This window comes from Pristiophorus japonicus, chromosome 11 (assembly GCF_044704955.1).
Source record: "Pristiophorus japonicus isolate sPriJap1 chromosome 11, sPriJap1.hap1, whole genome shotgun sequence".
Lineage (NCBI taxonomy): Eukaryota > Metazoa > Chordata > Chondrichthyes > Pristiophoridae > Pristiophorus > Pristiophorus japonicus.
In genome coordinates, this window is record NC_091987.1 from 145,064,849 (window position 1) to 145,077,545 (window position 12,697).

At 46.8% G+C, this 12,697-nt stretch overlaps 1 protein-coding gene across 3 annotated transcripts in view; it reads left to right on the plus strand.

The window, feature by feature from the left end:
- The window catches only part of phex (phosphate regulating endopeptidase homolog, X-linked), a 162,812-nt gene that overhangs the window by 63,112 nt on the left and 87,003 nt on the right, over positions 1 to 12,697 (plus strand). For all 3 annotated transcript variants that reach the window (XM_070894119.1, XM_070894120.1, XM_070894121.1), the window contains exons 5-6: positions 2,729 to 2,955; positions 8,080 to 8,148. In XM_070894119.1, coding sequence (XP_070750220.1) covers positions 2,729 to 2,955; positions 8,080 to 8,148 — 296 coding nt within the window. The remainder of the gene's footprint in view (positions 1 to 2,728; positions 2,956 to 8,079; positions 8,149 to 12,697) is intronic.

A 12,697-nucleotide genomic window follows, 5' to 3' on the forward strand; every position in this document is an offset into this window, starting at 1 on the left:
CCCCAGGACACAGCAGGGGTCGCGACCCCCCCCCCCCCAGCCGGGGATGTTGCCGAACCAAAGAGTCCCGGACTGGAGAGGTGCAATCTGTAGTACAATAATAGTACTGGAGTAATTAATGGGACTGAAAGCCGATAAATCCCCTGGACCTGATGGCCTACATCCTAGGATTTTGAAAGAAGTGACTATAGAGATAGTGGATGCATTGGTTGTCATCTTCCAAAATTCTATAGATTCTAGAAAGGTTCCCACGGATTGTAAGGTAACAAATGTAACCCCGCTGTTTAAGAAAGGAGGGAGAGAGAAAACGGGGAACTACAGGCCAGTTAGCCTGACATCAGTAGTAAGGAAAATGCTAGGATCTATTATTAAGAACGTGGTAACAGGGCACTTAGAAAATAATAATAGGATTGGGCAGAGTCAACACGGATTTATGAAAGGGAAATCATGTTTCACAAATCTGTTTTCTGAGGTTGTAACTAGCAATAGATGTGGTGTGGTCTATTTGAATTTTCAGAAGGTATTCGATAAGGTGCTACACAAGAGGTTATTAAACAAAATTAGGGCTCATGGGATTAGGGATAATATATACTAGCATGGATTAAGGATTGGTTAACGGGCAGAAAACAGAGAGTAGGAATAAACGGGTCATTTTTGGGTTGGCAGACTGTAACTAGTAGGGTAGAGCAAGGATCAATGCTTGGACCTAGAACATAAGAATATAAGAGATAGGAGCAGGAGTAGGCCATTCGGCCCCTCGAGCCTGCTCCGCCATTCAATACGATCATGGCTGATCCGATCATGGACTCAGGTCCACTTCCCCGCCCGCTCCCCATAACCCCTTAATCCCTTGTTGGTTAAGAAACTGTCAATTTCTGTCTTAAATTTATTCAATGTCCCAGCTTCCACAGCTCTCTGAGGCAGTGAATTCCACAGATTTACAAACCTCAGAGAGAAGAAATTCCTCCTCATCTCAGTTATTCACAATCTATATCAATGATTTGGATGAGGGTACCAAATGTAATATATCCAAGTTTGCTGATGATACAAAACTAGATGGGAATGTAAGTTGTGAGGAGGATGCAAAGAGACTTCAAGGGGATTTAGACAGGCTAGGTGAATGGGCAAGAACATGGCAAATGGAGCTGAAATTAGCAACTTTACATCACAACTGCCATTTTCTCAGACAACAGGTACTTGTAATAGTTCTGCTGCAACCATTTACACCTCCTCTAAAGCCATCTTTTGTTTCTTTATTTGTCCCATTCAGCCCTCGAGACTGCTCCGCCAATCAATTAGATTATGGTTGATCTGTATCTTAACTCCATCTACTTGACTTGGTTCTGTGTCCCTTAATACCCTTGCCTAATAAAAGTCCATCACTCCCAGTTTTGAATTTTTCAATTGACCCCCAGCCTCAACAGCTTTTTGGAGCGAGAGTTCCAGATCCCCACTACCCTTTGTGTGAAGAAGTGTTTCCTGATGTGACTCCTGAATGGCCTAGCTCTAATTTTAAGCTTATGCCCTGTTGTTCTGGACTCCCCCAACAGAGGAAATAGTTTCTCTCTCTATATATCAAATTCTTTAATCATCTTAAACAATTGTGGGTTTTTTCATTTTCTTGGAACACTTTTCTTTATTAGTTATAAAAATATTGGAGTTGGGAGAAAAGGCTGTTTGACTGGCAGTTACAAGTTCTCTAATCGGGTAACGAGTGGTCTGTTCACTTTCCGATTGGTGAGGGAAAGCGGAACATAGCGAGGATGCACGTGTCAGGTGACCAATGACGGGAGTCTGGGGCGGGCCGGTTCGAGGCGGGCGGTCATGTGATGAAACCTCCAGAAATATGTCCTACCAGAGTGGGTGACCCTACCCTACCTTTCCATTTAAATGAAAAATCCTGAGCAAGTTAGTCCCACCGATTGGTTACTTGTGAAGAGAGCACAAGAGAGCACGTCCGCAGATCCCTGAAGGTAGCAGGCCAGATAGATAAGGTGGTTAAGAAGGCATACGGAATACTTGTCTTTATTAGCCTAGGCATAGAATACAAGAGCAGGGAGGTTATGCTTGAACTGTATAAAACACTAGTTAGGCCACAGCTAGAATACTGTGTGCAGTTCGGGTCACCATAATACAGGAAAGATGTGATTGCATTAGAGAGGGTACAAAAGAGATGTTGCCAGGATTGGAGAATTTTAGCTATGAGGAAAGATTGGATAGGCTGGGTTTGTTTTCTTTGGAACAGAGGAGGCTGAGGGGAGACCTTATTGACGTGTATAAAATTATGAGGGGCCTAGCAGAGGGGTCAACAACCAGAGGGAATAGATTTAAAGTAATTGGTAGACGTTTTAGAGGGGATTTGGGGGAAATTTCCTCACCCAGAAGCTGCAACTCACTGCCTGAAAGGGTGGTGGAGGCAGAAACCCTCATTGCATTTAAAAAGTACTTGGATGTGCACTTAAAGTGCAGTAACCTACAGGGCTATGGACCAAGTGCTGGAAAGTGGGATTAGGCTGGATAACTCTTTGTCGGCCGGCGAGGACACGATGGGCCGAAATGGCCTCCTTCTGTGCTGTAAATTTCTATGATTCTATGAACAGTGAGGCTGTGCTCGCAATGGGGCATGGGGCCGTGCTTTTTCCCTGTCTCTGATCCACACTCCCTGCCAGTGAGCGATCGATGAGCTTCCCCCTTGTACACACGTATCTTTCTTTTGTTCTGTTCATAGGTGCTATAGAGATGGAGGATGTCAAGCCCTTGCTCAAATTCCTGCAGCAGCCATCTGTACGCTGGCCCGTGCTCGAGGCGAACAACGGGCCTGAGGGGACCTGGAGGGAGGAGGAGTTCAACCTGCTGGAGACGTTGGCTGTTCTCCGAGGAATATTCAGCAACAATGTCCTCATTTTGTTCTTTGTCGCAACCGACGACAAAAACTCCGACAGGCACATCTTAAAGGTCAGCGATAGCACCCTCGCCAGAGACTTCCAGTGCAATATTTATACCACGCGTTCAGTCCAGAATTAGGGACAAAGGCCGAGAAATTACAGCCCTGTTTTGGGTGCGGAAGTGTTGCAATCTGGGCGGGGGGGTGGTGGGTGGGTGGGTGAAGAATTTGCAACTCGTTTCTGCGGCCTTCTACCTCAGGAATGGGCTTCTTTGGGAAATGCCGAGGGGAAGGGGAACTTTTGCCTGTGCCCCCTTCCATTGTGCCGTCACATTTGTAGGTGGGATTGGCAAGGCATTGGGCCTCCCGTTTGTTTAAATGACCCTTGATCCTAGGATTTAGAACAGGGTTGGGGTCAGGGTGAATGGGCAGGTAGACATCGCGCCATACTGTCCTTCTGCAAGCTGGAACACAGCTACCTGAATGTCAGCCGTGGCTCTGTGGGTGCCACCCTTGCCTCTGAGTCCGAAGGCTGTGGGTTCGAGCCCCACGCCAGAGCCTCGAGCACAATATCCAGACTGACACTCCAGTGCAGTACTGAGGGAATCATCATAGGCAGTCCCTCGGAATCGAGGAAGACTTGCTTCCACTCTAAAAATGAGTCCTTAGGTGGCTGAACAGTCCAATACGAGAACCACAGTCTGTCACAGGTGGGACAGATAGTTGTTGAGGGAAAGGGTGGTTGGGACTGGTTTGCCCCATGCTCTTTCCGCTGCCTTCACTTGATTTCTGCATGCTCTCAGCGACGATACTCGAGGTGCTCAGCGCCCTCCCGGATGCACTTCCTCCATTTAGGGCGGTCTTTGGCCAGGGACTCCCAGGAGTCAGTGGGGATGTCGCACTTTATCAGGGAGGTTTTGAGGGTGTCCTTGTAACGTTTCCTCTGCCCACCTTTGGCTCGTTTGCCTTGAAGGAGTTCCGAATAGAGCGCTTGCTTTGGGAGTCTCGTATCTGGCATGTGGACAATGTGGCCCGGCCAGCAGTTGATCAAGTGTGGTCAGTGTTTCAGTACCGGGGATGTTAGCCTGGTCGAGGACGCTAACGTTGGTGCATCTGTCCTCCCAGGGGATTTGTAGGATCTTGTGGTGTTGTGCTGTTGAAGGTGCCGTTTTTCGGATGAGACATTAAACCGAGGCCCCACCAGCTCTCTCAGGTGGACGCTATGTGAAAAAGAGCAGGGGAGTTTTCCCCAGTGTCCTGGCCATTATTTATCCCTCAACCAACATCACTGAAACAGGTTATCTGCTCATTTATCGCTTTGCTGTTTGTGGGATCTTGCTGTGCACACATTGGCTGCCGTATTTCCCCTGGTTGTTGACCCCTCTGTTAAGAGAAATAGGTCCTTCCTATCCACTCTATCTAGGCTCCTCATAATTTTATACACCTCAATAAGGTCTCCCCTCAGCCTCCTCTGTTCCAAAGAAAACAAACCCAGCCGATCCAATCTTTCCTCATAGCTAAAATTCTCCATCCAGGCAACATACTCGTAAATCTCCTCTGTACCCTCTCTAGTGCAATCACATCTTTCCTGTAATGTGGTGACCACAACTGTATGCTGTACTCTAGCTGCGGCCTAACTAGTGTTTTATACAGTTCAAGCATAACCCCCAACTCTTGTATTATATGCCTCGACTAATAAAACCAAGTACTCCGTATGCCTTCCTACAATGGGTGGGCAACCCACTGCTCCAGGTTAATGTCCAAGCAGTGAAGTTAAATTATCATCATCATCATCATAGACAGTCCCTCGGAATCGAGGAAGACTTGCTTCCACTCCCAAAGTGACTTCTTTGATGGCTGAACAGTCCGATACGGGAGCCACAGACCCTGTTATAGGTGGGATAGACATTCGTCGGGGGAAGGGATCGGTAGGGCTGGTTTGCCGCACGCTCCTTCCGCTGCCTGCGCCTGGCCTCTTCATGCTCTTTGCGTTGAGACTCGAAGAGCTCAACGCCCTCCCGGATGGACTTTCTCCACTGTGGGCGATCTGCAGCCAGGGTCTCCCAAGTGTCAGTGGTAATGTCGCACTTTACCAGGGAGGATTTGAGGTCCTTATAACGTTTCCGCTGTCCTCCTTTGGCCCGTTTACCATGAAGGAGCTCTGCATAAAGCATTTGCTTCAGGAGTCTCGTATCTGGCATATGTACTATGTGGCCTGCCCAGCGAAGCTGATCGAGTGTGGTCAGTGCTTCAATACTGGGGATGTTAGCCTGGTCGAGGACACTGATGTTGGTGCGCCTGTCCTCCCAGGGGATTTGCAGGATTTTGCGGAGACATCGTTGGTGATATAATCTCCAGCGACTTGAGGTGCCTCTGTACATCGTCCATGCCTCAGACACATACAGGAGGGCGGGTATTACTACAGCCCTGTAGACCATGAGTTTGGTGGTAGATTTGAGGGCCTAGTCTTTAAACACTGTTTTCTGCAGACGACCGAAGGCTGCACTGGCACACTGCAGGCGATGCTGAATCTCCGCATCAATGTCTGCCTTTGTTGATAAGAGGCTCCCGAGATATGGGAAATGGTCCCGTTGCCCAGGGCCGCGCTGTGGATCTTGATGATTGGAGGACAGTGCTGTGCGGCGATGACAGGCTGGTGGAGGACCTATGTCTTACAGATGTTAAGTGTAAGGCCCAAGCTTTCATATGCCTCAGTGAATACATTGACTATATCCTGGAGTTCAGCCTCTGAATGTGCCCAGACGCAGGCATCGTCCGCATACTGCAGCTCAACGACAGAGGTTGGGGTGATCTTGGACCTGGCCTGGAGGCGGCGTAGGTTAAACAGCTTCCCACTGGTTCTGTAGTTTAATTCCACTCCAGCGGGGAGCTTGTTGATTGTGAGGTGGAGCATGGTGGCGAGGAAGATTGAGAAGAAGGTTGGAGCGATAACGCAGCCCTGTTTGACCCCGATCCGGACGTGGATTGGGACGTGGATCCGTTGTTAAGGATCACAGGCTGCATGTCATCATGAAGCAGGCGAAGGATGTTAAGGATGTTGACAAACTTTTGGGGGCATCTGAAACGGAGGAGGACACTCCATAGACCATCACGGTTGTCAAAGGCCTTTGTAAGATCGAAAAAGGCCATGTATAAGGGCTGGCGCTGCTCCCTGCATTTTTCCTGCAACTGGCGCGCTGCAAATATCATGTCTGTTGTGCCCTGTAGGGGACAAAATCAGCATTGTGATTCCGGGAGGAGCTCCTCGGCCACAGGGAGAAGACGATTGAGGAGACCTCGAGCGACAACTTTCCCATTAACTCTTAAAGTAGCAATCCTAATGCAATGAAGGAGGCTTGCAAATTATACATAATACTAGAATTATTGATACTCCAGGCATGTTAAAATATCATATCCCTGCTTATCCAGTTCACTGATCGAAAGATATTAATAACTTCATGCAAGCGGTGCCAGTACAAGAGGCACATTCTGCCTCTTTTTGATAGTGCAAGTTCCATCTTCGGTTTGGTTGGCAATGGGACCGCCATGCATACCGGGCACAACATGTCCACTCACCAAGGGGCTTCCGCTCCACCACCTGCTCACTCGTGGGGTCCGCAGCAAGCAGTCCATAGGTGGAGAGCCAGAGTGAAGCTCGTGTTACACCAGCCAGGCTGAAGTGGACAGCTTAGGTGAATCTTGCAAGAAGTGCAATGAGCTAGTCCGTCAATTGTGTTCTGCCCCTAGAACAGGTCCTAACTCAAGCCTCAAGTACATGAAAGTCTCGAGCCACTTACTAGGGAAGAGTAGCTGAGCTAATTTCCTGTTGCCTTCCTCATGGATTTTCGGAGTAGCTTTCCTAGGTGGTCTGCAACCAAGGCTAAAAGCCCTACCTACTACCCTGTACAATGGGGGCAGTGGCCATCCATACGCACTGTTGCCCCAGTACCCTCGCTGAATGTCAACCCAGCATTCCAGACAGGCGCTCCGGTCTCCACTCGCTGGGGCTGTCTGGAGTGGGGATTGATCCCTTCACCTTCTGACTCGGAGGCCAAAGCCTCGCTCCATATTCCTTCTAGTATCAAGGCTGAAACGGGTGATATTAGCTTTGGGCAGATGATCTGAGGACAGAGATGTTTTAGTGGTGTTGATTGAGCAATTAATATTGGTCAGGACACCAGGGATAATTGCTCTGCTCTTCTTTGAATCGTGCCATGGAATCTTTTACACCCACCTGTGGGTGCCGACGGGGCCTTGGTTTAATGTCTCACCTGAAAGGCAGCACCTCTGACAGTGCAGCACTCCCTCAGTACTGCGCTGCAGTGTCAGCCTAGATTCTGTGTTCAAGTCTCTGGAGTGGGGAGGCCAGAGTGCTACGCACTGAGACGAGGCTGATAGCTAACAGTATTTAACCCTTGTGGAATTCATTGGAATAGTATTTGAAATATCACAAGGATTTTATATGTATAAAAGATGTGGGCAGGAATTTCGGCTTTGATGTTTTTGGGGCAGTAATGGCGGCGGGGCGGTAAAGTTTGCGCCTCAGTAAGTAACATTGGCTAGTTGGGCCCTGAGTCAGGGGGTGCAGCGCTAGGGGAGGCGTTGTGCACTTCTCTGGGGCACTAGCATGCGAAAATCCCGAGCTAAAGAGTCGGGCCGGGAGCGCTCCGAGAGAGGCCTGGGGGAGGGGGGGGTGATGCGAAAACTAAACTAAAAGCCACAAGAATCTTGCTCACACCACCACAACACAAATAGCAAAAAAAAATTAAAAGATAAAACAATCACAATTACCTTAGCAGTCCATTAATTACCCCTCCGCTGTCAGTATCGTTGCACCGCCTGATTTCCCAGGCGTTTACTGGGGGGCGCGCTTTGGGGCGTACGGATCGAGCAAGAGTCAAAACTCGCGCCCTGTCTCAACCAGGACTGTTGCACACCAACGCAGCTCTTCCAGGCGGTGCTGCACCACACCACACAAAACCGGACCTGAGGACCCCTGCAGGGTGCTGGAGGCTGACCACCCAGCCAGATCACCTCATCGCCGACACTCCAGTGTGAAAAAACGAGTAGATAGGAGCCGAAAATCCACACCGGGATCTGTCTTTAATGACGAGTGGTGTGTTTGAACAGGTCTGTTTATCACACTGGTACTGGGAGTCCAGCATTATTCATTGTGTCTCATTACTCTCAAACAGCTGGACCAAGCATCTCTGCTCCTGCCGTCTCAGGAAGACTACCTGACTAACAGTACGGAGGCAGAAAGGGTGAGTCCCATTCATCTCTGCTGTGAAGGTGAAAGAATAATTTATGTTGTGAGTTACGTCTTTTCAGAGAGAGTTGTACCTGCTTCTAATTTAAGGAGAGGATGAAAAAAGAGAATGCAAAAAGGTTAGGAAAGAAGTCAAAAAACCAATTAGGAAGGCAAAGAGAAACTACAAAATTAAATTATCAAGGAATATAAAAAGAAACAGTAAAGTATTCTACAGACACGCAAATAACAAAAGGAAAATCAGGATAGGGTTGGACCACTAAAGATAACCTCATAATAATGACAGTAAAATGGCAGAAATATTGAATAATTACTTTGCCTCAGTATTTATCAGAGAGACTTACATGATAGCCATGACATTAGAAGATGACCAAAAAAATATATCAAGACATTTAAGGTAGAAAGTTAGATCATTGATAAACGAATCAAACTTAGAGAGGATAAAACCCCTGGTCCGGAAGTAGTGCATCCACGTATATTAAAAAAGGTTAGGGAAGAGATATCAGAGGCACTAAATCATATATATAAACAATCATTAGAAAAGGGAAGAGTGTCAGAGGACTGGCGGACTGCTAATGTGACACCTATATTTAAAAAAAAGATAAAACACGTCCAGAGAACTATAGACCAATGAGCTTAATGTCGGCGGTAGGAAAGATAATGGTATCTTACTCAAAGATGTGGAAAAACATCTAGAAACTAAAAATATAATAGAGAAGTCAGCATGGATTTCAAAAGGGAAGGTCATGCTTGACCAACTTTATTAAATTCTTTGATGAAGTAACAGAAAGCATAGACAAGGGGTAATATAGTAGACATAATATATTTGGATTTTCAAAAGGCCTTCGATAAGGTACTGCATATTAGACTGATGACTAAGATCAGAACATGTGGAGTCAGGGGACAAGTAGCAGAATGGATAGCAAGCTGGCTACAAAACAGAAAACAGAGAGTAGGGGTTAAAGGTCATTACTCAGATTGGCAAAAGGTGGGTAGTGGTGTTCCACAGGGACCAGTGCTCGGACCACTGTTGTTAACCGTTTATATAAATTGGAAGTACAATATCAAAATATGCGGACAACATTATCGTGGGGGTATTGTTGATACTGCGGAGGGCTGCAACAGAGGAATGCAGGAAAATCTGCAGAGTGGGCATGTAATTGACAAATGAACTTCAGTATCGATAAGTGTGAGGTGATACATTTTGGTCGGAAGAATAAGCAGGCCATATAATTCTTGGACAATAAGTGTGTCAATGGGTTGGAGGAGCAGAGGGATCTGAGGGTACAGATACACCGATCAGTAAAAGTAGCAGTACCGGTGAATAAGATCATAAAAATGCAAACAAAGCAATGGGGTTCATTTCTAGACGGATTGAATTGAAAAGCAGAGAAGTTATGTTAAACTTGTAGAGAACCTTGGTTGGACCACAATGGAGTGCTGCGAACAGTTAACTTAAGAACATAAGAAATAGGAGCAGGAGTAGGCCATACGGCCCCTCGAGCCTACTCCACCATTCAATAAGATCATGGCTGATCTGATCTTGGCCTCAACTCCAATTCCCTGCCCGCTCCCCATAACCCTTGACTCCCCCATCGTTCACAAATCTATCTGTCGCCACCTTAAATATATTCAGTGATCCAGCCTTCACAGTTCTCTGGGGTAGAGAATTCCACAGAAACCTTCCGAGAGAAGAAATTCCTCCTCATCTCCGTTTTAAATGGGCGGCCCCTTATTCTGAGACTATGCTCCCTAGTTCTAGATTCCCCCACGAGGGGAAACATCTTCTCTGCATCTATCCTATCAAACCCTCTCATATTATTATACATTTCAATAAGATCACCGCTCATTCTTCTAAACTCCAATGAGTATAGGCCCAACCTGCTCAACCTTTCTTCATAAAACAACCATTTCAACCCAGGAATTAACCTAATGAACCTTCTCTGAACTGCCTACAATGCAAATACATCCCTCCTTAAATAAGAAGACCAAAATTGTACGCAGTACTCTAGGTGTGGTCTCACCAATGCCTTGTACAGTTGTAGCAAGACAACCCTACTTTTATACTCCATCCCCCTTGCAATAAAGGCCAACATTCCATTTGTCTTCCTAGTTACTTGTTGTACTGCGTGCTAACTTTTTGTGTTTCATGTACGAGGACACCCAGATCCCTCTACTGCAGCATTCTGTAATCTCTCTCCATTTAAGTAATTTTTTGCTTTTCTATTCTTCCTACCAAAATAGATAATCTCACATTTTCCCACATTATACTCCATCTGCCAAATTTATGCCCACTCACTTAGCTTGTCTATGTCCCTTTGCAGACTCTTTGTGTCCTCCTCACAACTTGCTTTCCCACCTATCCTTGTATCGTCAGCAAATTTGGCTACGTTACACTCGGTTCCTTCATCCAAGTCATTAATATAGGTTGCAAATAGTTGAGGCCCCAGCACCGATCCCTGTGGCACCCCACTAGTTACAGTTTGCCAGCATGAAAATGACCCATTTATCCCGACTCTGTGTTTTCTGTTATGGTCTCCATATTATAAAAATGACATAGAGGCACTGGAGAAGGTACAGAAAAGATTCACGAGGATGATGCCACAACTGAGAGGTTATACCTATCAGGAAAGATTGAACAGGCTGGGGCTCTTTTCTCTAGAAAAGGGAGGGCTGATAGGTGATGCAATAGAGATCTTTAAGATCATGAAAAGGCTTGATAGGGTAGACATAGAGAAGATGTATCCACTTGTGGAGGAGACCAGAATCAGGGCCATAAATATAAGATAGTCACTAATAAATCCAACACTGAATTCATGAGACACTTCTTTATTCAGAGAGTGGTGAGAATGTGGAACTCGCTACCACAGGGAGTGGTTGAGGTGAGTAGTATAGATGGATTTAAGGGGAAGCTAGATAAACATATGAGGGAGAAAGGAACAGTAGGATCTGTTGATGTGGTTAGATGAAGAAGTTGGGAGGAAGCTCGTGTGGACCATAAACACCGTCATCGACCGGTTGGGTCGAATGGCCTGTTTCTGTGCTGTATGTAAATACTATGTAATTCCAGCACTTGGAAATTTGTGAATTGCGTGTAGAGTGGGAACAAGCGTTCACTGATATTCTCCCTGATCCATTTTCATCTCCAGATTAAAAACAGAAAATGCTGGAAATCTCAGCGAGTCAGGCAGCAACTGTGGAGAGATAAACCGAGTTAACGTTTCGGGTCGATGACCCTTCGTTAGAACTGGAGAGTGGTCAGAAAGAACAGATTCTTAACAAGCACTGAAAGGGGGAGGGGAACAAAGAACAGAAGGGAAGGTCTGTGATAGGGGGGAAGACAAGAGAGATAGGAGAGACAAAGGGGATAATGGCCCAAGTTCAAATGCCAGGAGTTAGAAAAATAATAGTCGAGATAGGGTGTGAATGGTAGGATTATGACCAACTGCCGTTAGAGACTAGGAGAAAAAAAGAAACAGGCTCCGGGGTGGGGATGGGTGAAGGAGCCAAAGATTGGTAGCGGTTACGCTCTGAAATTTTTGAACTCAATGTTGAGTCCAGAGGCTGTAAGTGCCTAAACAAAAGATGAGGTGCTGTTCCTTGAGTTTATGATGAGCTTCGTTGGAACAGTGTAGGAAACCGAGGACAGAGAGGTCAGAGTGGGAGTGCAGTGTAGAATTAAGTGACAGGCGACTGAAAACTCAGGGTCACACTTGCGGACTGAACGGAGGTGCTCTGCAAAGCGGTCACCCATTCTACGCTTGGTCTCCAGTGTAGAGGAGATCACATCGTGAGCAGCAAATACAGTATACTAAATTGAAAGAAGTACAGGTAAATCACTTTCACCTGGAAGGAAAATTTGGGGCCCTGGACAGTAGGAAGGGAGGAGGTAAAAGGGCGGGTGTTGCATCTCCTGTGCTTGCATGGGAAGGTGCCGTGGGAAGGGGAGGGGGTGCTGGGGGTGACTGCGGAATGGACCAGGGTGTCGCAGAGGGAGAGGTCCCTTCAGAATGCTGAGAGGGGAGGGGAGGGGAAGATGTGATTGGTGGTGGGATCACCGCTGGAGGTGATAGATATGGCGGAGGATAATCCGTTGAACATGGATGCTGCCTACCCTGCTGAGATATCCAGCATTTTCTGTTTTTATTCCAGATTCCAGCACCCGCAGTATTTTGCTTGTCCATCTCCAGAATGTTAGCGCCTGCCTTCCTCTCTCATCCTCACTGCTGCTACGACTCTTGTCTACGTTCTCTTAACCGGGTTCCATTTCTCCAACATGCCCTCATTGCCTCTAACCTACACACAAAATACAAAGCTCTGCCGCTCTGCCTTCCTGTGATAAGTTCGACCACCCGCTTTCGTCACCGAACTCCAGGGACATACCATCCACCAGTGCATTGAATTCAAAATTCTTGTTTATAAATGGCCTGGCACAATCCTTCTGTGCACTCTGCTCCTTAGACTCTGCTGTGCATAGTTTCATCATCACCTTCAACCATATTGTCCTTTCACTCTTAAACACATCTGCCTTGTTTGCACTTCTC